Consider the following 25110-nt stretch of genomic DNA (forward strand, 5'->3'; position numbering starts at 1 on the left):
TGACAATTTTGTATGAGGTAAAACTCTTTATAGTTCATAAATCTTTCCTTTTGTTAAGTCTTAATAATATTGTAATTTATAGCTAAAGAGACACATGATCAAGAAACTGTTTTATTTTACTTTCGTGATTATGCTAAACATTCCGAGGGCTTCAAAATAGTACCTGGCGGGCCACAGGTCTATAGGGAGAAAAGGAGATGGTGGATGTTACAGGTGGGCAGACTGGATGGGGCCATTTGGACTTTATCTGCCATCATGTTTCTTATGGGAAAAAAACCACCCTCTGATTGCCATTGCAACAACATCTGTCCTCATGCCCCTTTCCCCAAACATAATAAAGTAATGCTAAAATAAGCATTTCCCTACAGACTTTTAATCAGTATCTTAAAATTTTCACTTTCCATGTAAAATCTGGAATGAAGGCAAGGAGATAAAGTGGCCTTGCAGATGCTGGCACCTCAGTGGCTCATGGATGCTGCCAGCGACTGCTGTGCTTGGTGGAGGGGAGTTCTGGCCATCTCTAGAGGAGGTCCTCTGCTGGTGGTGCTTAGGGATCCCCACCAGCCACAGCAAGGGTCAGCAAATACTTCAACACTGTAGAAATAAAACCAGAAATGCATTTCCTTTTCATTTGAACACAATACAAAGACATCTGCTATATACATTTCCCAAAGCTAACATATTTTAGTCAATAAATTCCGTTTTTTACCTTTGTTGTCTGGAGACTTATTTTTCCATCAGGTTGGTCCCAGTTTCTTTTTTCCGCTTTCCCATCTTCTGTAAATTCTTCTGTTGCTGTCCATTGGTTCCTTCTAACATGGTCCAGCATTTATCCCTTTCTCATCTTTCGTGCCTGCCCACCAGCCCCATGCTTAACATTTCTCTTCTGTTCTATCACCCCTCTCCAGCACCATGCCACATCTCTCCTTCCATTCCCTTCACACTATGTCCAGCATTCCTCCCTCTTGCATCCCTTTCAATCTGTCCCACTGTTCTCTTTCCACCACAATATTTCTACCTCTCATCTTTCTCTTCCCTATCATCTGTACCTCACTCCCTATGATCAAAAATTCTCCCCGTGTACACCATCTCTTTCCCTCTAACTGACACACTCATGCCCAATTCTCCCTTTGTATTCTCTCCCCCACCTCAGCATAACTTTCCCTCCCTCCGTCCTCTCTCCCAATTTTATGCTATTCAACAAGTTATGGACGTCAAAACTAGCTGACTAGCTTGCTATAAAAAGCAAAGGCCTGTAGACAGTTTCCTTTCCTTCCTTGCCTCGTACAAGAACACCCCCCCAAAAAAAAAAAAAAAAAAAAACACCATACAAAAAAACCCCAACTCAAGCAGCCAATCTGTCCTTTTTCCATTAATGTTGCTCCTCTCTTCTTTTCCCTGCCTTCTGTGTTCAAAAATGCATTCCCTCCTGTGTCCCTCGTTTGGGCCCCCCTCACGTCCCAACTGCTTCCTCCTAATTACAATGCATGCGTGCCCGCTTGCTTGCTCCCTCCTGTTCTGCCCCCTCCTACATGACTTGCTGCTTCCTTCTTTCCACTCCTGTGGTATGCAAGGGGCACGACAAAACTGTCTCACTACCTCTCCCGACATTACTCAGAGCAAGTCCAATTGCAACTTTTACTCCCTGTCATGGCGACACCCGCTCCTCCAGTGCCGGTTCGGTCTGAGCCTTTGTTATCGGCATCGACCCTTGCGGCACCGGTCAGTCTGAACCTTTCTTGTCGACATTGACTTTTGTAGAACCGGTGGCTACTGCCTCGGCACCAGAACGAAAAACCTTCAGTGTCGGCGGGCTTGTTTTCAGGTGCGGTGTCAGATTCAGCTCAACATCGTTCTTCACACACATCTCCTGAGACGATATCGGGGAAATCATTGAAGAAGATGAAACATGTGGCACCATCAACATCCAGTTCTCGACTTCGTCTTCCACCAATGCGGGACTTGTTTCTCTGGGAAGATTCTGAAGAGCCAGAACAGACATCTTTTCCCAAATTTTTGAGGGAAATGTCAGAGGCACTTTCTATCCCTTTAGAGGCTGATTTCAAAAAAATCTAAAGCATTTTTGGATGCACTAGATTATGAACAGCCGCCTAAGGGAGACTTATAAAAATCTTGAAACTCCTTTGACTGTTCCTGGGGCTCCTCGTAAGCTTGATTCCCTCTATAGATTGGTTGCAATTCTGGCTTTGACAAGCTTCAGCTCCCTCATGAGTCTCTCCTGGTGGAGTCCACTCTTAAAAAAAACTGCAGGGACTAGTGTTTATGCATAGCACCCCAGCTTTGGAACAGTTTACCAATCTATTTATGTGGAGAAACCTCATTAGAAAAATTTAAAAGCACATTAAAATATTACCTGTACAAAGATGCATTTGAGTCATTAATCCCAGGCTCAAATACCTAATTTTAACCAGACCTTATGTATAGGTCACAACCTCCCCCATTCTCTTTTTAGGCTTAGCCATATTTGTAAACATTCTTCATAATCCTCCTGATGTTGTTTTTTCCTTAAATGTATTTTTACTTTCCTTAAAAATTGTAGTTCACCCCTCTTCCCTTATGTATCGCTAATTATTTGTGTACATACATTGTATGTTTACTTGTACAAATTGTTTTATTTTGTCTCCCAATTTTTTATTGTCATACACATTGAAGTATTTGACATTGCGTGTACAACAAACTTAATAAACTTGAAACTTCTGCCTCTCCTGGCAAAGAAGGTAAGACCATAGACCGATTTGGCAAGCGTTTATTTCAAAATGCCACACTTGCCAACCAATCCGGTAATTATGCTTTCCATTTTTCCTTTTATCTTGAACGCTTAGTCAAGCAAATATCTACTCTACAGAAATACCTGTGCGTAAGCTTCCTGTTTTGCAGCAGTACATTTCTAGTTTGCTGCAACAGAGAGTTTTTGGTGTGCTCTTTGACACCTTTGAGTTTACATCTCGAGCTACAACCATATCTGTGGCTAAGCGGCGCTTAGCTTGGCTTAGGGTGTCTGAGCTGGATGTTAACCACCAAGATCGTTTGGCCATTGCTCCTTGTTTGGGCGATGAATGTTTTGGGCAATCTTTAGATACCACCACCCAAAAGTTGTCAGCTCATGAAACCAGGTGGGATACTTTTGGTTAAGAACAAGAAAAAGCCTCCACCTGCTCGTCCTTTCAGACAAGTCTTCCTATCAGTATCGTTTTACTGCTAGACCTTTGCAGCCACCTCAGTCTCAACCTCGCAGACAAAGGCAGCAGCAGCAACCCCGCCAACAACAGCAAAAACAACATGCTGCACAACCTAAAGCTACATAGCCTTTTTGACCTGTTTCTTCGGAGCATAGCCAGTCTACTCATTTCTCAACCTTTACCTCAGCCCATTGGAGGCCGTCTTCAGTTGTTCATCAATAACATAACTCATAACATCGGATCTTTGGGTCCTCAACATCATTCGTCAGGGTTACTCTCTCAATTTCCAGTCTCCGCCTGTCGTCTGGGACCTTAATATGGTTCTTTCCAGTTTGATGAAGCCACCATTTGAACTAATGGCCACAGCTCTATGGCATCAGATTTTTGTGGGAGCTTCCTTCATGTCAGCACTTAGTGGGATCAGAACCAGTCAAGCTCAGTTCATCTTGGCCATTTGTTGAGTGATGGGAATGCAGTTGTTTATTTGGAGTGGTCAGTCTTTAGGTCAGATTACTTTACTTTCCTGAGTCCTGGTGTGCCTCCATCTCTTTTGTACATTGTGTGTTGGCTACATCACTGTTCTTCAACCACCGGTCCGCAGGAAATGTCTGCCTGTCTGCGCAGGGCAGGCAAGATCGAGTTAGTTTCAGCTGTGCCGGAGAGATCATGGGGTGCCTCAGACAGTGGCTTTCTCCCTCTCTATGCAGCCCACCTTCTTACCAGCGCAGCGATTCAGGAAGGCAGCCTTGGGACTTTTGCTGAGTCGCAGCTGCCTCTGATGTTGCAACTTCCTCTTTCCTCAGAGGCGGCGCGACCCAACAAAGGACCCGAGGCTGCCTTCCTGAATCGCTGTGCTGGCAAGTAAGGAGAGCTGCTGGGAGAGGAGGAGGGTAAGGAGTCTGAGAAGCTTCTGGAGAAAGGAAATAAAGGGACATCTGCTACTGGACCTGGAGGGAAGGAGAGATGCTGGGAGGGTAGGAAGGGAAGAGAGTTACTGCTGGACAGGAGGAAGTGGGAAGGGAGCAGGAAAAAGAAGGAAACAGCTGGCAGGGAGATTACAGGAGGGGAAGGGGACAGGCAGGTATGAGAAATTGATGATTGGAAGGGAAGAAAATAAGCAGAGAGGGACAATGATGCTAGATCTGGTGTAGGAGAGATAAAAATGAAGAGAGCAGTGAAGCTGGAATGAATCGTGTGAAAAGGAAAGAGGGGGCACAGGCTGGATGGAGAGGGGCATAGAAAGAAGACAGACACCATATGGAAGGGGGAGAGGGCAGACAGTGGATGGAAGGGGCAGATGCTGGATTGAAGAGACAGAGAGGGCAGACACTGGAGTGAAGAGAGTGAAAAGAAGATGAAAGCAAAGCCAGAGACGACAAAAGGTAGAAAAAAATAATTAGAATATATCAGATTTGAAATATATATCCTGCTAGAGCTGGTGTTAGACATAACTAGAGACTGTAAAGCCCAGGCAGTGCTTCTTTAGCTTCCAGCTGGCTTAGGGCTCTCTCTGACCAGAGGACAGTTGCTCTAGTTGCACTCCCCTGTGTGACTGCGGTATTTTGTTAGCATGATTTTTCTGTGTAGCATTAGAAACATAGAAATCGACGGCAGATAAGGGCCACGGCCCATCCAGTCTGCCCACCCTAGTGACCCTCCCCTGCCTTTACTTTGCGAATAGATCCCACGTGTCGATCCCATTTGGCCTTAAAATCAGGCACGCTGCTGGCCTCAATCACCTGAAGTGGAAGACCATTCCAGCGATCTACCACTCTTTAGGTGAAAAAAAATTTCCTGGTGTCACCGTGCAGTTTCCCGCCTCTGATTTTCCACGGTTGTCCTCTTGTTGCCGTGGGACCCTTGAAAAAGAAGATATCTTCTTCCACCTCGATGCGGCCCGTGAGATACTTAAACGTCTCGATCATGTCTCCCCTCTCTTTGCGCTCCTCGAGCGAGTATAGCTGTAATTTATCTAACCGTTCTTCGTACGGGAGATCCTTCAGTCCTGAGACCATCTGGGTGGCCATTCTCTGGACCGATTCCAGCCTCAGCACATCCTTACGGTAATGCGGCCTCCAGAATTGCACACAGTATTCCAGGTGCGGTCTCACCATGGATCTATACAAAGGCATAATGACTTCAGGCTTACGGCTGACTAAACCCCTGCGTATGCAACCTATGATTTATCTTGCCTTGGAAGAAGCTTGCTCCACTTGATTGGCAGCCTTCATGTCCTCACCGACGATCACCCCTAAGTCTCGTTCTGCAACCGTTCTTGTTAGGATCTCGCCATTAAGGGTATAAGTCCTGCATGGATTTTGGGTACCCAGGTGCATAACTTTGCATTTTTTGGCATTGAAGCTGAGCTGCCATGTCTTAGACCAGCTCTCTAGTAAGAGTAGATCATGCATCATATTGTCGGGCATTGAATTTTTATCTATTGTGCTTTTGCCCACTACATTGCTTAGTTTGGCTTCATTCTGTAATAATTTGGCTTGTTCAGTTTTCTTGAGAGTGAAGGGGAGAGGATACAGGAGTTTTTTTGATCCTTGCTCTGTATTATTTGTATTTATAAAATGACAATTGTACATAATATTGTTTCTTTTTATACTTTAATAAAATACATTCAATATAAAATCATAACTGAGGCTTATGTGGATGGGATCAGATGATTTGTGGGGACCGAGCTCGCGGAGATGTGGGCAGAAATGGGGTTTTTAAATTTCAGTCCTAGTAGTTTACTGGTTCACAAAATAATTCTTTTATTTCTGCTGGTCCACGGGTGTAAAAAGGTTGAAAAACACTGGGCTTCATGATTCTGCTAGATACAAATGTATAATATCCACATAAAGGTTTTGTTGTTGTTTTTTTTTTAATTGGATCTGTTTAAAACTTGAAAATTGTCCTCACTAGTTACTGCATAAAACTTCTGGTCTTTTTAAACTAGGCGGTCTTAAAATATTTTGATTTGATTAGCGATTACATGATTTGTGATGTGAATTTGAGTACTTTTGCCCGGAAGATTTGAGTTAGCTTGCCCTACTGGGTCTGATTTTCTCATAATTTGCATATGGAAGGTGAGCACAGTGAGGTTTTTTGTTTTTTTTTTCTTCTGGCTGTATTTTATAAATTGCTGTTACCCTTGAATTTCTATGCAACCACTTGATACTTTTTGCTGGGACCTTTTGTGCTATTGGCTCTGAAATGTTTCTTGAGCACTTCAAGATCTGTCAGCTGCTCTGTACAATAACTGAGCAGAAAGCAATGTATTTTGCTAAGTTTAACTGCTGTTTTTTAAATTCTTTCTAGGTTACGGAAATTGGGATTCTGGGTCAAGATTAGGTAAACAAAAAAAATTGCTTCTGTTCATGTGATGCTTTTTGTATTTTCTTCACTTAGTATGTTTTGAAGATATTCATCTGCACTGAATACAGATATATATATATATATATATATATATATATATATATATATATATATATATATATATATATATATATAGAATATTAATAAAATAATTAATGCTTCTCATCCCTATCCTGATGGTGCTACTTTCAAAACCAGGGATTCTCCAATTTAGTCCTTGGGATATAAAGCCAGTCAGCTCTGATATGATACACATTTCAAAAATGACATATTGTAATCACAAAACAGAAAATAAACTTGTTTTAAACCTGGGCATGAGGACTAAGTGCCAAGAAAAAGACTAGAACAACCATGAAAGTTAAAGATAAAGTATTTTAGAAGTCAGTCTAAGGTCCTCCTCCATACTTGCTTTCGTATCTCTTGGTTTGTCACAATCATTGGGTCTAAAAGAGCCATAGCCAAGACTATTAGAGCATGTTAATGCAAAAACACCCACTCCCCACTCTTCAGACACCCCCCCTCTGTGCAAAAATAAAACAATGAGCTAAGACATGGGTTGCATGTATCAAATGGGAGCTTACTATAATTGAATCATTGTGAAAAGCTACATTACAAATATACAAATCTAACCCAGGCCCATATTCACTCCAGCGTAAACTCAGCTGGCCTGCTGGCAGACATTAAAGCAGGCTGCAGTGAATTGCCAGTCAGCTGTAGCGATCCTCAGCAGGCTGCATCGGCCTCTGCGGCACGTTCCTGTGCCGCGGTCACGCCCCTCCTCTGACTTAGGGGACCACGGCAGAAGGAATGTACTGCTGAGGCTACGGCAGCCTGCTAGGATCGCTACAGCTGACCTGCAGGCTGCTTTAATGTTGGCTGGCGAGCCAGCTTCAGTGCAAAGTGGTAATTGGCTGGCGGGCCAGATTTGATATGTCTAGTCTAGAGTTATGGTTTGTTCTAGAGGCATGAGGAATTTTTCATGCCAGTTTAGTTTTTGGCCCCTTAGTTTGAAGAATCCCTGTGTCTGCTTGACAATCCAAATATCTTAATCACTGCTGTTTGATATTTACTTTTGTGTTAGTCCTTTCATCCCTTATTTCTTTTTCAGAGTATGATGGCTATTATAGCTATGGATATGGTCAGGATGAGTCTGGTACTACTGGCACTTATGGGTATGATGATATCTTTATATTTCTGAATCAAATTTAAATGCTTCCATTAGCACTATCGCTGGTTGCTGTAGCTACAATTAGCAGCATTTAGGTTGAATGCAATGTAGGGGCCATGCTACGATACAGGGAGACAGATAAGCAATAGTCTTCAGGTTTTAAAGTTAGACTTCACTCTGTATGTGCTGAATTTTTTTTCCTCTATAGAAAAGTGTGTAAAACCATTTGTACAACAGATCCTTGATGGTTTTCTAGAATGCTATAAAACCTGTTCTCTCATGGTAGAGTATCCTATGTCTTTCACAGGAGTTTAGTTATTAGAACTTTGAAACTTCAGTTGATTGTTGGAACATATTACATACCTTTCTATTTATTTTAAAAATGTATAAAATTTTATTACCAAAACTTGCAGAATCGGAGAAGAGCAGGAGAACAAAAATTATAGCATGGAATATACATGAAAATCTTCTAAAGCAGGGTTGTCCAACATCTGTTTTCAGGATTTCCCCAACGAATTTGCATGATATCTACTTGCATGCACTGCTTTCATTGTATTCAAATAAATCTGCTACTACTTATCACTTGTATAGTACTGAAAGGCGTATGCAGCGCTGTACATTTTGACATTTATAGACAGTCCCTGCCCAGAAGAGCTTACAGTCTAACTTGGACAGACAGACTTGACATAAAAGGTTGGGGATGCAGAACCCAAGGTGAGAGGAGTTAGGAGCAGTGTTCCCGCTAAGCTGCGCTGGGGTGCGCAGGCGCACAAAATATTACCTCGCAGCGCACAAGTTTCTCGTCACAGCGCACACAGTGTAGAGCACAGTTCTTCAACCGCCGGTCCGCAAACAAAATCTTGCCGGTCCGCGAAGGATTCGGTCCCCGCCGCAACGAAAGGCCGGCGTCAGCTGACTTGCAACTTCCTGTTGCAGTCGCTGTGCCGGGACTCCTGCCTTGTCTCCGCACCTCCAGACCAGCAGCGGCAGCTGTGTATGCTTTTAACTTCGGCACAGAGCTGCCCCTAATCAATAGTTTAGCGCGGTTTCATAAGGCAGCCTCGGGGCCTTTGCTAGGCCGGCCCACATCGCATCATCGAAGCGGGCCGGCTATCAAAGGCCCCGAGGCTGCCTCATGAAACCGCGCTAAACTATTGATTAGGGGCAGCTCTATGCCGAAGTTAAAAGCATACAGAGCTGCCGCTGCTGGTCTGAACTCTTGGGCCGCTGAAGGAGGGCAAAAAGCAGCTGTCCTGGAGGTTTCCCTTCCTCTCGCCTTTACAGGTTCCTTTTTTCCACCTTTTTTTTTTTCCTTCAAACGGCAACGGGCCCCAGCATCGACATCAATCAAGTAAGTTCCACTGTCAATCAAGCGGTTCTGCTCGGCCAAAGCTTCCCCTGTGACATGAGCCACCCTCAGGGGAAAGAAAGTGACCCACAAAGATGAGGGGAAGGGGGGCAGATGATGGAAGTTGGGGGGGGGGGGAGAGAGAGAGAGAGAGAGAAGGGGCAGATGATGGAAGTGAGAAGAAGGGAGAGAGAGCAGAAGGCAGATGGATGTCAGTTGATTTTTGGCAAAAGAACATTATAATGCAAAAAAATAACATTTTCGCTATATTTTCTAATGCTTGGAGTACATGTTATAACAATCTCTGAAAAATTAAAACAGTTTGCCTCAAATTAGATTTCCCCTCCCTCCCAGTCCCCCCTGATAATCTTGGTAGTGTTAGTGACAGCTGTTTTAAAATAAATTTGAGTTTTTCTGGAAAAAAAAAAAAAATAAAGAATTTTGTACTTTCAAGAATTAATGCGTTGTTTTGTGTTCTTAAAAATATTATTTAACGTTATTTAATTTAGCGTGTAGGCCTAAAATTCCTTTGAATACGTCGTCCTCATGTATCAGCAACTTTGACAACATATTTATTTGGCTCATAACTTGCTGGCGCCCGATATTTTTAGCTCACAGTGAAAAAATTTTGCTCACAACACCCGCCCGCTTAGAGGGAACACTGGTTAGGAGTTAAAAACACTCTCAAATAGGTGGGTTTTAACTGGGCCTTGAACACTGGCAGAGATGGAGCCCGCCATAGGGATTCGGGTAGCTTGTTCCAAGCATATGGCGCTGCAAGGCAGAAGGGTCAGAGTGTGGAGTTGGTAGTTGAAGAGAAGGGCACAGATAGGAGAAGGACTTACCAGTGGAGCACACAGGGAGGGGGCAGATCATAAGGGAAGATAAATGAAGAGAGATAGTGAGGGGCAGCTGAGTGAGTGCATTTGTAAGTAAGTAAGAGGAGTTTGAATTGTATTTGGCTTCCCATCCGTTTCCGATGACATGCTCATGCATATTGGAGAAATCCTGAAAACCCAAACTGGTGAGGGCCAAGGTTGGACACCCCTGTTTTAAAGTAACAATAAATTAATTATGATCAGTCTACTTCCAATCTGACTATATGCAACTCGGTGCTGTCTTGTGTATAAAGTGACATCTGTAGTATTTTTCTTTGTATGCATTTTAAAATGGAAAACTTAAGAGGTCTTTTATTAAAATGTAGTAAGATTTTTTTTTTTTGTACTTAACCAAGTGTTGATCGCAAAAATTAATGTGTTGTTGGATTTGTCCAGCATATCCCCTGTAGGTTACTGCACAGAAATGTTCTTACTAAACTCTGTGTGCCCATGCTAACTGTACAAGAGTGCACGGAAAGTACCATGTGCTAGTTGCAGTGTGCAGGCCACATCTTTTTCTATATATGTAACCAACTCAGCTGCAGCTAATGCACAAATTAGTGCACACTGTCATGCCACTGCATCATGCACTAACCATGTGCTAATTCACATGCTGCATGCTTGATAAACTTCTGTAAAAAGGCCCCATACTACTGTTGATGTGCCCCATAAATCAGATTGGTGGTAGTCCTCTGAACCTTTTGGGATTGAGGAAGAACCATAAGTAGAAGCCCTTCCTTTGTAAACAGTGACCCATTCAACTGCATGATTTTCAGAAGGGTTACCACTTCTGCTTTCAAGATGACTTGCTGGTCTGGAAGCTGTTTGCTGGGTCTTATGTGGAAAGGAGTTATTTCATATCTTGGATGCTGTGGATCATGACCTGCAGCAGGAGAGGAGTGGCCTAATAAGAGCTACTACCTTGGCACCATGGGGTTGAGTCTGATCCCAGCATGCTCCTTGTGACTCTGGGCAAGTCAGTTAACCCTCCATTGCCCCAGGTACCACAGTTAAATTGTGAGTCTGCTGGGACAGATGCCTAATTAATAATCAAAGTTTTGTAAACCACTTTAAGTGATTCTCTTCATGAAGAGGCAGTCAATAAATCCTAATAAATGAAAAATACCATCATTGGCTTATGAGTTTGCTGTGTTTTGATGTAGTATAGTGTATTAACCCATTATAAAAACTGGCTCAGTTTTGGGGTCTAGACCCTAGAAAATGTTTATTTCCTCTGATGCTGGGTTGCTAGCGATATCGGTGGAATGCTAGAAGTTCAGAGGATATTGCTTGTTAAAGCATAAGAACAGCCATACTGGGTCAAACCAGTGGCCATCTAGCTCAATATTCTGCTTTCAGCAGTTACTGCCTTGTTTTGTTTTTTAATGGATGGTCCAGAAGATATGTTGTTAGTTCTCTTGTCTAAAGTGGTCTTATCTGAGATGTCTTTACTTTCTCTCCAAAGTTGTTTCCAGGAACTTGTGCAGGCATGACACAGGGTTTGTGAGGTGTTGTAACTTTAGTTTGGGGGGGGGGGGGGGGGGGTAGAAGTTAAGGAGCTTGACTTTTGATCCCATATCTTAGGGAACTGTAGTTTGTAGTAATCTGTAGTTTGAATCTGGAAACTGCACTGAACCATTTGCTGTTGCTCTGTTGCACACCCTTCTGATACTGGATCTGTATTTAAATGATATGGTTGCAGATCAGGTTAAATAGTACTATTTTCTTGAACCAAATATTCTAAGCAGTTTACCTTTGTACACAGTTGGAGGATGACAACTTTAGTGTGTCTGGCCTATAATAACTTACAGTGGGAGATGCTGCTGTGAAAAACAGAATTCTTTTAATTTTGTCTTGGTATGAATTATAAGTTTAATTTTCAGCTTCTCTTGCAGGTTTCTTCAAAACTGCCCTAGATATGTTAAGGGAATTATGGTGTAAATTTCATGTATGCCATGGAAATAAAAACATTCTTTTCTCTTGGGTTGGAAACTGATTAATTTTCTCTGCAGCCGAGACTTCAAAACAGAACATGAGTTCCATGTATTTAAATATATTGAAGGGGTATTAATACTTTACCTTCTAATCAGCCCCTTCTTTACATTCTTTGTTTACTTTGCGGTTTTATAAGTTGGGGGATCTTGTGTTGCACACCTTACTCAATTGGATTCTACAAGTTGCATGGGAACAAATTTAGAGTTTGGGATGATAAATTCAAAGCTGTAACTGGTATCCAGTACAGTATAGCGCTTGCTCAGCTTGGGAATGTTTTTCAGATGTCTTGACAGTTAACAGAGGTTTAGAAAGTATATCTAGTAATGCCATGAAAATGAGCAGTAGTGGCTCTGGGGTATTCAGTCCACTGCTCAAATCTTAAATTTCAAGTCTGAACCACAAGAAAAGTCCAGTTCCAAGCTGAAGTGGAACTTAATTGCAGCACTTTGCCATTCCCTCTCACCTCTGACTGTTTATCACACAAGGTAAAACTCCCATGTTGAGTGAAACCTCTGAGCCTTTTTATATAATGTAAATTAAAACTGATGAAAGTCTTTATTATAGCAGTTAACGTTTACATTATTTTGTTCAATCTTTGCTGCCATTTCTCGGCAGGCTCTAACATGATGCGTTACTTGCTACTGACTGGATTCCTTGCTTGCTGTGCGACTCTTGCAGGTATGATTCATATGAGTCCTACGACTCAAGGTCTTCACTGAACAACCGTGATCTGTACAGATCCGGCTACAATTACAGTGAGGCTGGATATGACCAGGACATGACTGCCTATGAAGGTCGCTATGACAGCTCCTACGGGAACAGCAGGGACCAGTTCCAGAACAAAGCATGGGACAACTATGGCCAACGGGGCCAGAACTGGGCCAGAGACGGGCGAAATAAGAGACCCATGGCATCATCATTTTCCGGGTACAAGGGCGGACAAAGGAATGAGCCGCTAAAGCAAAAGGGAGGGCGGGGCCCTGGTGCCTCCGGCTTCTTCCGACTCCCATCCCTCTTCTCCCAGAAAGTTCACCCTGAGCACAACATGTTTCAGGGACAGAGAGGTTTCTCTGGGAGCATGAACTTTGGAAACGCCTTCAAACAGCAAATGAGGAAAAACTGGAAAATGTGGGACGGAGACAAAGTAAGTACCTCTGCCTACAACATTCCCCATGTATTTCCTGTACAGATGCTCTGCTCAACAAAGCCAGGCTGTCCCTTGCTAAGCAGATGCAAATCCAGGCCCATTCTCTGAATGCATAATAAGTCCTAATTGATGCTCTTGGTTGGCATCTTATTCTTCAAGGAGGGTTAGTGTAATTATAATTCAGGGTCTACCCGAATAACAGCCATGCTAGTGAGGATGTACTAAAATTTAGGAAAGCACACTGCAAAACTAAAATCCTTAAAGATACTTAGAGAAGAGAAGATGAAACCTAAACACGTTTGCCTAGAAAATGTATGCTTTTGTTTTAGTTGAGGAAATAGCTAGCTCTTATGCTTTAAATAACACTTATAGTTGAATGTGGGTTATAGCTATGAAGTCTATGTGTAAGGAGTATTCTCCCTTGAACAGCAGTTGAAACTGATTTCCCAATTCTGTAGTCACAGCAGAAAAAGAAAGGGAAGAAGGACACTGTGGCAGGGACCAAGAGGAAGCAGAGCAACAACACCGATGAGCCTGAAAGCAAAGTGGCTAGAAAGGATGCTGCAAACTCTGAATCTGAGAAAGGTAAGACATGTTTGATCTGGGTACCCAGTACAGTGCTTGAAGTTGAGAATTCTGATTTCTTCATTGTGAGAACTTGCTAACATGGAATTGGGAACTCAGTAACAGCATCCAGGTTCCAGTGAGAGGAAATATCACATTAACAAATTTGGGCATGTAGCTTTATGCAGCTTGTATGTAGGGGAATGAAAAATACTTTAGGAACCTCTCCATTCTGGCACAGTTCACTGATGGATAATAGCTCACCCAGAGGGCCCAGGATCGAGAGATCTTGCGGTTGGAAAAACAAGCAAGTGACGTGAAAACTATATGGCTGCCTTCCTACGCCCTCCTTTAAATCTCAGTTGCTGGCTGCCAAGTATGCCCTTCAAGAACTCCACGAATTGGCTACAAAGTCTTTGGCCTATTATAAATTCCAGTTCCATCAATATGGAAATCGTCAAGGGCGATTCTTGGTAAGAGCAGTGCGTCAATCTAGAGGACTCTAAAATTTTACAGTTACGCACTACTAATGGATGACTGGTCAGGAATGATGAGATCATTGCTATATTCTCCGGACACAGGCAGGGGATATGCAACCCCACTTGATTGGTGGTCTCCAACTGAGTATGTGCAGGACTGCCTACTCCTTGAGCCCACTCACCTCCTCCTGTCTAGTTTTTTCTGACCCGCTCCTTGACAGTCGCGGCTGTCTCCCTTTTCAGAGAAAAACACATTACTTTTTAAAAAGGCTTTTTAAAGTCAAAACCTTGGTTTCCAGCTCTTAGGGCATACTGTAAAAAAACAAAAATTAAAAGAATTCCCCAGTACGAGTGACTGTTAAGCAAACCGCAAGTACTTTCCTCCCCAGTTAACAACGGTTGTCAAAAAGGGGGAAATCTCTCCCCCCCCCCCCACCCATTGATTGGTTTGTGTGTGGAAGTCAGCTGGTATTTTTGGATTGTGTACAGCACTTCCCACACAGCTAGGATCGCAAAGACTCTTTCTTACAATGTCCGTGCCTTCGACCTAAACGCCGGCAAAAACAAAATTCCGGCAAAACAGCTGTCTTGGCTCCCTCCCCTCAGGGCCCCGCTTCAGTTCCAGTGGGGGAGGCTAGTGCAAGCCCCCAAAACTGACGAATCGTAAAGGTTCAGCTATGGTGGTGCCTCCAAGAAGGGAGAAAGCTAAGACTCCCAATGGTTCAGAGGCAAAACACCCCCCCTCTCCACAGTTGGCAACCACTCTGACATGTCCCGCTGAGCAGGCTTCAGTATCCAGCCTCGCAGCAGTGTCTTCATCACAGGGGATTCCCACGGGCTCAGCTGCAGCCTCATGATCCTCTCCCCTGGTTTCTCACAGATTTGCCAGCGGCATTTGGACTAGAGAGCTGCACGGAAACGGGGTCGACGGGAATCCCGTGGTTCCCCCTTTGGGTCGTGGGGACGCCCCCTAGGGTTGCAGAGATGCCACCTAGGGTCACGGGGATCCCGTGGGGATGCCCCTCGTGCTCTCAGGGATCCCGCGGGGTTCAATGCCGCAAGGCTCATCTGATTTTCCTACCTGCCCTGCTGCGAGGCTCGTCTTCCATTTCCTGCCTGCCCTGCTGCAGCACACATAGCCAATTGGAAGTCTTCCCCGATGTCAGCGCTGACGTCGGAGGGAGGGCTTAAACAACTTTAAAGAGTGCCCTCTCGTTCTGCCTACCTTGGAGAGGGTGAACACAACCTATCCTTATCTACTAAGTCTATTCCCTTCAGTACCTTGAATGGTTCGATCATGTCCCCTCTCAGTCTCCTCTGTTCAAGGGAGAAGAAGCCCAGTTTCTCTAATCTTTCGCTGTACTGCAGCTCCTCCAAATCCTTAACCATTTTAGTTGCTCTTCTCTGGACCCTCTCGAGCTTATGTGCAGGATTGGTGTGGGGTACGTGGCGTGGTCTCTCTTTGCTCTTCCCTGACTAACATCTTAAGAGTTCTTGCTGGATGGCCTGGACAGGGGCCTGGCTCTGTCTTCTCTCCGGGTTCAGCTGGCGGTCTTGTCGGCCTTTCATGGGTTTTTATGAGGTCAGCTTCTGATTGCCATTCATTATTTATTTTTTTTTTTGGCTCTAATAAAGACTTATTTCAGACGTGAAAAGGATTTTTTATTGTCATCTATTTTTTTTTTTTTTTAAATAAATCTTTATTCATTTTACAACTTACAAGTGTATCACAAATTAACATTTGCACTTATAAACATCACTTGATTTTCTTTCAAAATGCACATAAAATAATCACATTTAACCTCCACCCTCGCACCCCTATCATTCTATCCAATCACAATATATTATATAAACAAAAATATCACATAGCACATACATCAAGGTTCTTTGATCTAATCAATTCAAGTAACTTTAGATCATTTATTGTTCTATAGCCCTTTTATTTTGAATTTTTGGAAATCAATTTGGGGCCAAGTAAATTGTCTTTTAGAAAATCATGGGGCCTTATCATATGATACAATTTTATTTGGCATGTCTATGAGGGCGAAGAGCCAAATTTCTGCCAATAACAATAAGCTTTTACTTATTCTTACAGGAGTTGCCATACAACAAATAACATTTAACTGGAAAAATTGGAGTAGATTGAATTATAGTTTTTGGTGGAATTCAGTGACATATTTATAAGATGGAAAGAACAATATCTATTCAGAAAGGAAATTTCAAGATGTGTGGGGGCCATTAACAACTTATTGTAATGAGTAAGAATCATTTTTCCCAAAATAATACAAAATAAAGGAAGGTGAGGGGGATAGTTTTTCTGATTGCCATTCCTATAACATAACTTTATTTATCCCAGGACAAGCAGGCAGCATATTCTTTACGCATGGGTGACGTCACCGACGGAGCCCTCGGTACGGACCTTTTTACTAGAAAGTTCTAGTTGGCCGCACCGCGCGTGCGCGAGTGCCTTCCCGCCCGACGGAGGAGAGCGTGGTCCCCAGTTTCTTCGTTTCCGCGGAGCGAAGAAGACGTGTGTTTTTCAACGTCGTTGAAATCCTCCTTTTGCCTTCCCGCTCGCGTTATTTTTTCGGTTTTTCCACCTTCGGGTGCTTTTTTCTTTCAATTTACAAAAAAAAAAAAAAAAAAAATCTTTTCTTTTTGCTTTATTTTTCGTTCCTGCCCCGGCGGGGCCTGTTGTCACGATCCAGGCCTCGGGGTTTGATTTTGCGGAGGCCGTGTTCCCATTCATGCCCCCGCAGCCCGGTTTTAAGAAGTGCCAGCGGTGTGCACGCCCGATCTCCCTCACTGACCCACAAAACTGGTGCTTGCAGTGCTTGGGACCGGAGCATCGGGCGGACTCCTGCACCCGCTGTGCCACTCTTAAAAAACGCACTTTGAAGAATCGTCAAATCCAACAAAATCTACTTTTCGGCACCGGCCCGACTATGGATTCGACCTCTTCATCTGCGGCACCGTCGAAATCGGCACCGACCACTTCGACGCCGCCTGAGACGACATCGGCGCCTCCGGCGCCAGGTAAGCCGGCTAAGAAGCCTTCCACCCTTGAGCGCCCTCCCACCTCGGGGACGACACCAGTCCTTTCGGCTCCACGCCGAGCCAAATAACGCTCCACTCCGATATCGGTGAGTGCCTCGTCATCGGCCTCCTCATCGCCGGAGTGTAGAGCGGCACCCATGGAACCAAAGAAGAAAAAAGTGGTTCCGGTGCCTCCCCTGGATGACCGCATTGCGGCCATCCTCCAGGACAAGTTGCAGGAACAACTCCACCAGCAACTTCAGCAGCTCTTACCCTCTATCTTGGCACCGCTGCTCTCGGTACCAGACCGGCCCGAGCCCCGCACCGTCCAACCGGTATCCACTCCATCGGTACCTATGGACTCCTCCATGCCCATTCTCTCGGCACCACATCTCCATTCCCATGCCGAGACTATGGCCTTGACGACGACCGATCCTCCTCGGGACCGAGCAGGACACCGGTCTTCCCACGACCCTGACCGGCACCGTACTTCCCGGGACCGAGACAGACACAGGTCTGCATCACCCGGTAACGTCTCGGTACGCTCAGGCAAGTCTTTGTCTAAAACTCACCATACCGAGCCTTCCACTCCGGTCTCTCGACACGTACATACCGATGTCAGAGACCCGGACCTATGGGAACAATCCCCTACCGGTACCGAGGAGGATGCATCGTCGTCGGACGAAGAGCCTTCGGCACCCGATACCACATCGAGACCTGAAAAATCTTCCTTCTCTCAATTCCTCAGGGAGTTGTCGGGTGCTTTGTCTTTGCCACTGGAATCTGATTCTAAGAAGTCACAAGCTTTCCTGGAGGCATTGGATTTCGATCAGCCTCCCAAAGAGTTCCTCAAGTTGCCCGTGCATGATATCCTACGGGAAACTTTTTATAAAAATTGGGAGAACCCACTGACTGTCCCTGGGGCCCCCCGTAAATTGGACAGCCTCTATAGGGTTATTCCAATCCCAGGATTTGATAAACCCCAACTGCCTCATGAGTCTCTCCTGGTAGAGTCCACTTTAAAAAAGACTCAGGGCTCCAGTGTTTATGCCTCCACCCCTCCTGGCAGAGAGGGCAAAACTATGGACAAGTTTGGCAAGCGGCTCTACCAGAATGCCATGCTTGCCAACAGGGCAAACAACTACTCGTTCCATTTTTCATTCTACCTGAAACATCTGGTAATGCAACTCTCCGCCATGCAAAAGTACATGCCAGAGCATAAGGTTCCACTTTTCCAGCAGCACGTCTCCAGCCTGCTTCAACTAAGAAAATTTATGGTGCGCTCTATCTATGACTCTTTTGAGCTCACCTCCCGTGCATCTGCTATCGCTGTGGCTATGCGCCGCCTGGCCTGGCTCAGGGTCTCTGATCTGGACGTCAACCATCAAGACCGATTAGCCAACGCCCCATGTCTTGGTGATGAATTATTCGGAGAGTCCCTGGATACCACCACGCAGAAACTCTCTGCCCATGAGACCAGATGGGACACTCTCATAAAACCTAAGAAAAAGGCTCCACCTGCTCGTCCTTACAGACCACAGACCTCATATCAGCGCAGGTTCTCCGCTAGGCCGCTCAATCCACCTTCACAGCAACCTAGGCGGGCCCGCCAACACCAGCACACCCAGGCTCGTGCCCAGTCTAATCAATCTGCCAAGCCTCTTCCTCCTGCCAAACCATCTCAGCCCTTTTGACTCCTCTCCAGGGCTTAGCCAGTCTTCCACCCTCATTGCCTCTTCCTCAGCCAATCGGAGGCAGGCTCCACATCTTCATCAGCCGTTGGGAGGTCATCACATCGGACCAGTGGGTCCTCAACATCATCCGCCACGGCTACTCTCTCAACTTCCAGACTCTTCCACCAGACAATCCTCCCGTAGAGTCTGCTTCTCTTTCAACTCAAACCCCCCTCCTCCTGAGGGAGGTCCAATCCCTCCTTCTTCTCAATGCCATCGAAGAAGTACCTCCGGAACAAAGAGGCCGGGGATTCTACTCCCGTTACTTTCTAGTTCCAAAGAAGACAGGAGACCTACGTCCCATTCTCGATCTCAGGGACCTCAACAAGTGTCTAGTCAAGGAGAAATTCAGAATGCTCTCCCTTGCCACGCTTTACCCTCATCTCTCTCAGAACGACTGGCTATGTTCCCTGGACCTCAAAGAGGCCTACACTCACATCCCAATCAATCCAACTTCACGTCGCTACCTATGATTCCAGGTGCACCATCGCCATTATCAGTACAAAGTGCTACCTTTTGGCCTCGCTTCATCACCCAGGGTGTTCACCAAATGCCTCATTGTGGCGGCGGCCTTCCTCAGGTCTCACAACCTCCAGGTGTTTCCCTACTTGGACGATTGGTTGGTGAAAGTACCTACGTCTCCACTTGTGCTACAAGCCACTCATCATACCATCTCTCTCCTCCATCTGGGGTTCGAGATCAACTACCCCAAGTCGCATCTGCTTCCCACACAGCGCCTTCAGTTCATTGGAGCAGTTCTCGACACCACACTAATGAGGGCGTTTCTCCCCTCCGACCGTCAGCGGAATCTGCTCCGCCTGTGTCGTCAGGTGCTCCTTCATCACTCCATTTCTGCCAGACAGATGATGGTCCTCCTGGGCCACATGGCCTCGACGGTGCATGTGCTTCCCCTGGCACGACTCCACCTCAGGACACCTCAATGGACTCTGGCCAACCAGTGGTCACAGACCTCGAATCTTCTTTCTCATCCCATCTCTGTGACATCGTCTCTTCAGCGATCTCTACAATGGTGGTTGAACTCCTCAAATCTTTCCAGGGGCCTTCTTTTTCATCTGCCCCCGCATTCCATGATCATCACCACGGATGCCTCCCCTTATGCATGGGGAGCTCACCTGGGAGACCTACGCACCCAAGGTCTTTGGACCCCACAGGGGCGTCTACATCACATCAATTTCCTAGAACTACGAGCCATGTTCTACGCTCTCAAGGCCTTCCAGCACCTTCTTTGTCCTCAGGTTCTGCTCCTGTGCACGGACAACCAAGTCGCCATGTACTACATAAACAAACAGGGCGGCACCGGATCTCGCCTCCTTTGTCAGGAGGCTCTTCGCATTTGGACCTGGGCCAGGGCCCGCAGTCTCTTCCTCAAGGCTATCTATATCCAGGGCGAACAGAACTCCCTGGCCGACAATCTCAGTCGCATCCTGCAACCTCACGAGTGGACTTTGGATCCTCCCATTTTGCTCGCTGGGGCACTCCGCAAGTGGACCTATTTGCAGCCCCTCACAACCATCAGCTGCCCCAGTTCTGCTCCAGACTCTTCTCTCCTCACCGTCTGGCCCCGGATGCATTCCTTCTCGATTGGACGGATCGGTTCCTCTATGCCTTTCCTCCTCTACCTCTGATGTTGCGGACTTTATCCAAACTCCGCAGGGACGGAGCCACCATGATCCTCATAGCTCCCCGGTGGCCTCGTCAACATTGGTTCTCCCTCCTGCTTCAGCTCAGCTCCAGGGAGCCCATTCCTCTACCTGTGTTTCCTACTCTACTTACACAGCAGCATCAGTCTCTACTACATCCAAATCTGTCTTCGCTCCACCTGACAGCTTGGTTTCTCTCGGGCTGACCTCTCCAGGAAATCTATCTCAGCCTGTCCGTCTCGTCTTGGACGCCTCCAGGAAACCGGCCACCCTCCAATGTTACCATCAGAAGTGGACCAGGTTCTCCTCTTGGTGCCTCCGTCATCATCACAATCCCACCTCTTTAGCGGTGGAAACTGTTCTGGACTACTTGCTCTCCCTGTCCAACGCAGGCCTCAAATCTACCTCTATCAGAGTTCATCTCAGTGCCATCACGGCATTTCATGAGCCTGTCCTAGGAAAACCCCTCACGGCTCATCCTCTGGTTTCCCGATTCATGAGGGGCCTCTTCAACATCAAACCACCTCTGAAGCCCCCTCCAGTCGTCTGGGACCTGAATGTGGTTTTGACTGCCCTCATGAAACCTCCTTTTGAGCCGCTTGCCACAACTTCGCTCAAATTTCTGACATGGAAGGTGCTTTTCCTCATTGCCATCACCTCTGCCAGGAGGGTCAGTGAGCTTCATGCACTGGTTGCCGATCCACCGTTCACTATTTTTCACCATGACAAGGTGGTTCTGCGCACCCATCCAAAGTTCCTCCCCAAGGTGGTCTCAGCTTTTCACCTCAACCAGTCCATTGTGTTGCCTGTTTTCTTCCCGAAACCCCATTCGCATCCCGGGGAACAGGCATTGCACAGTCTTGACTGCAAGCGTGCCCTGGCTTACTATCTTGATCGTACAAGGGCTCACCGCTTGTCCCCTCAGCTCTTCCTGACCTTCGACCCGAACCGTTTGGGTCGACCGGTCTCTAAACGAACGCTATCCAACTGGCTTGCAGCTTGCATCGCGTTCTGTTACGCTCGGGCCGGTCTGTCACTAGACGGTGCTGTCACGGCCCACAGGGTAAGAGCTATGGCCGCTTCTGTTGCTTTCCTCCGTTCCACACCCATTGAGGAAATCTGCAAGGCGGCCACCTGGTCCTCAGTTCACACATTCACTACTCACTACTGTCTGGATGCTTTCTCCAGACGGGATGGGCACTTCGGCCAATCTGTACTTCAGAATTTATTTTCCTAATGGCCAACCATCCCTCCTCCCTCTTTGTTAGCTTGGAGGTCACCCATGCGTAAAGAATATCCTGCCTGCTTGTCCTGGGATAAAGCACAGTTACTTACCGTAACAGGTGTTATCCAGGGACAGCAGGCAGATATTCTTACGTCCCACCCTCCTCCCCGGGTTGGCTTCTTAGCTGGCTTATACTAACTGGGGACCACGCTCTCCTCCGTCGGGCGGGAAGGCACTCGCGCACGTGCGGTGCGGCCAACTAGAACTTTCTAGTAAAAAGGTCCGTACCGAGGGCTCCGTCGGTGACGTCACCCATGCGTAAAGAATATCTGCCTGCTGTCCCTGGATAACACCTGTTACGGTAAGTAACTGTGCTTTATCCCAGGACAAGCAGGCAGCATATTCTTAATGCATGGGTGACGTCACCGACGGAGCCCCGGTACGGACCTTTTTAACTAGAAAGTTCTAGTTGGCCGCACCGCGCATGCTCGAGTGCCTTCCCACCCGACGGAGGAGAGCAGGTCCCCAGTTTCTTCGTTTCCGCGGAGCAAAGAAGACGCATGTGTTTCAACGGCCGTTGAAATTTCAGATTTTGCCTTCCCGCTCGCGAAATTCTTCCTTTTTTGTTCTTTTTCCCTTCGGGTTTCTTTTTCGTTATTTTTTTGTAAAAACAAAAAACTTCTATTTTCTTTTATTTTTCAGGCCGGCCTCGGCGGGGCCTGTTGCCACCATACAGGCCTCCGGTTTTGATTTTGCGGAGGCCGTGTTTCCCTTCATGCCCCCTCAGCCGGACTTTAAGAAGTGCCAGCGGTGTGCACGCCCGATCTCTCTCACTGACCCGCACAATTGGTGCCTACAGTGCCTGGGTCCAGAGCATCGGGCTGACACCTGCACCCGCTGTGCTACTCTTAAAAAACGTACTTCCGCCTGATCCATCCTCGGGGTCGCTGGCACCAGGTAAGCCGGCTAAGAAGCCTTCCACTTCCCTTGAGCGCCCTCCTGCCACACCGGCGACGCCGGTCCTCCCGGCATCACGCCGACCCCGCAAACGCTCCGCCCCGATCTCGGTGAGTGCCTCGTCATCGGCCTCTTCATCGCCGGGGCATGGAACGGCACCTATGGTACCGAAAAAGAAAAAAGCGGTACCGGTGCCTCCTCTGGACGACCGCATGCGGCCATACTCCATAGTCAATTGCAGGAACAACTTCAACAGCAACTCCAGCACTTGTTGCCCGCAATATTGGCCCCGCTCCTTCCGGTACCGGACCGGCCCGAGCCTCGCACCATACCACCGGTGTCGACACCATCGGTACCATTGAACACCTCCATGCCGGTACTCGCGGCTGAACCACTTCATCCTCCGGTGCAACCCCGCTCTGATGCAGACCCTCCCCGACATCGAGACCGACAACAGTCCCCCCGTGACCAGGACCGGCACCGGTCTTCTTCCCCCGGTACCGTCTTGATGCGCTCTGGCAAATCTCTCTCTAAGACTCGCCACACTGAGCCGTCCGCACCACCGTCCCGCCCCGTGCACACCGACGTCAGGGACCCGGACTTATGGGAAGAATCCCCACCCGGTACCGATGATGAGGCTTCATCAACAGACGAGGAACCCTCGATGGTCGATACCAGTTCCAAACCTGAACAGTCCTCGTTCACAAAATTTCTAAGGGAAATGTCGGCAGCTCTATCTATCCCTTTAGAGTCTGACTCTAAGAAATCCCAGGCTTTCCTTGACGCCCTGGACTTCGAACAACCTCCCAAGGAATTTTTAAAGTTATGCGTACACGACATCTTACGGGAAACTTTTTACAAGAATTGGGAAAACCCCCTCACGGTACCGGGTGCCCCTCGAAAACTGGATAGTTTGTACAGGGTCATTCCTATCCCGGGGTTCGATAAACCTCAACTGCCCCATGAATCCCTTGTGGAGTCCACCTTAAAGAAAACCCAGGGTTCAAGTGTCTATGCCTCCACACCTCCTGGCAGAGAAGGCAGAACGATGGATAAATTTGACAAGCGCCTTTATCAAAATTCCATGCTTGCCAACAGAGCTAATAATTACACCTTCCACTTCTTCTTCTATCTGAAGCTTTTGGTGCAACAACTCTCCTCCATCCAAAAGTACATCCCTGAGCGTAAGATCCCGATTTTTCAACAGCAAATTTCCAGCTTACTCCAACTCCGGAAATTTATGGTGAGATCCATTTATGACTCTTTTGAACTGACCTCTCGAGCCTCTGCCATGGCTGTCGCCATGAGGCGCTTGGCCTGGCTGAGGGTTTCTGACCTTGATATCAATCACCAGGACTGCCTAGCCAACGCACCTTGTCTTGGTGATGAACTCTTTGGGGAGTCCCTGGACTCAACTACCCAGAAACTCTCGGCACACGAGACCAGGTGGGATACCCTGATCAAACCCAAAAAGAAGACTCCACCTGCTTGCCCCTACAAACAGCAGTCTTCCTACCAACGCAGGTTTTTGGCCAGACCCCTCAACCCATCTCAGCATCAACAGCCTTGCCGACCACGTCAGCAGCACCAATCTCAAGCACGTTCAGTCTCACCAACCGGCCAAGCCTCTCCCGCAGTCAAAACCATCTCAGCCCTTTTGACTCTTTTCTCCAGAGCATAGCCAGTCTCCAATCCTCGGTGCCTCTTCCTCAACCTATCGGAGGCCGCCTCACAATTTTTCTCAACCGTTGGGAGGTCATCACATCAGACCAGTGGGTACTCAACATCATCTGCCACGGCTACTCCCTCAACTTCCAGACTCTTCCACCAGACAATCCTCCCGTAGAGTCTGCTTCTCATTCCTCCCAAACTCCACTCCTCCTGAGGGAGATCCAATCCCTCCTTCTTCTCAATGCCATCGAAGAAGTTCCCCCAGACCAAAGGGGTCAGGGATTCTACTCCCGCTACTTCCTGGTACCCAAGAAGATGGGAGACCTCCGTCCCATCCTCGATCTCAGGGACCTCAACAAGTGTCTGGTCAAGGAAAAGTTCAGGATGCTCTCCCTGGCCACGCTTTACCCTCTTCTCTCTCAACACGACTGGCTATGTTCCCTAGACCTCAAAGAGGCCTGCACTCACATTCCAATCCATCTGACTTCACGTCGCTACCTCCGATTTCAGGTACAGCACCGCCACTATCAGTACAAAGTGCTACCCTTTGGCCTCGCATCATCGCCCAGAGTGTTCACCAAGTGCCTTATTGTGGTGGCGGCCTTCCTCAGGTCTCACAACCTCCAGGTGTTCCCCTACTTGGACGATTGGTTGGTGAAAGCACCTACGTCTCCGCTTGTGC

The 25110-nt window shown here is 46.8% G+C and overlaps 1 protein-coding gene across 1 annotated transcript in view; it reads left to right on the forward strand.

The window, feature by feature from the left end:
• Positions 1 to 25110, forward strand: part of LOC117350019 (A-kinase anchor protein 8-like) — a 72178-nt gene that overhangs the window by 1637 nt on the left and 45431 nt on the right. The window contains exons 2-5 of the mRNA XM_033923890.1: positions 6510 to 6542; positions 7675 to 7738; positions 12634 to 13099; positions 13561 to 13687. Of these exons, the coding sequence (XP_033779781.1) occupies positions 6510 to 6542; positions 7675 to 7738; positions 12634 to 13099; positions 13561 to 13687 (690 nt within the window). The remainder of the gene's footprint in view (positions 1 to 6509; positions 6543 to 7674; positions 7739 to 12633; positions 13100 to 13560; positions 13688 to 25110) is intronic.

Source organism: Geotrypetes seraphini, chromosome 16 (genome assembly GCF_902459505.1).
Source record: "Geotrypetes seraphini chromosome 16, aGeoSer1.1, whole genome shotgun sequence".
In the NCBI taxonomy this organism is placed as follows: Eukaryota; Metazoa; Chordata; class Amphibia; order Gymnophiona; family Dermophiidae; genus Geotrypetes; species Geotrypetes seraphini.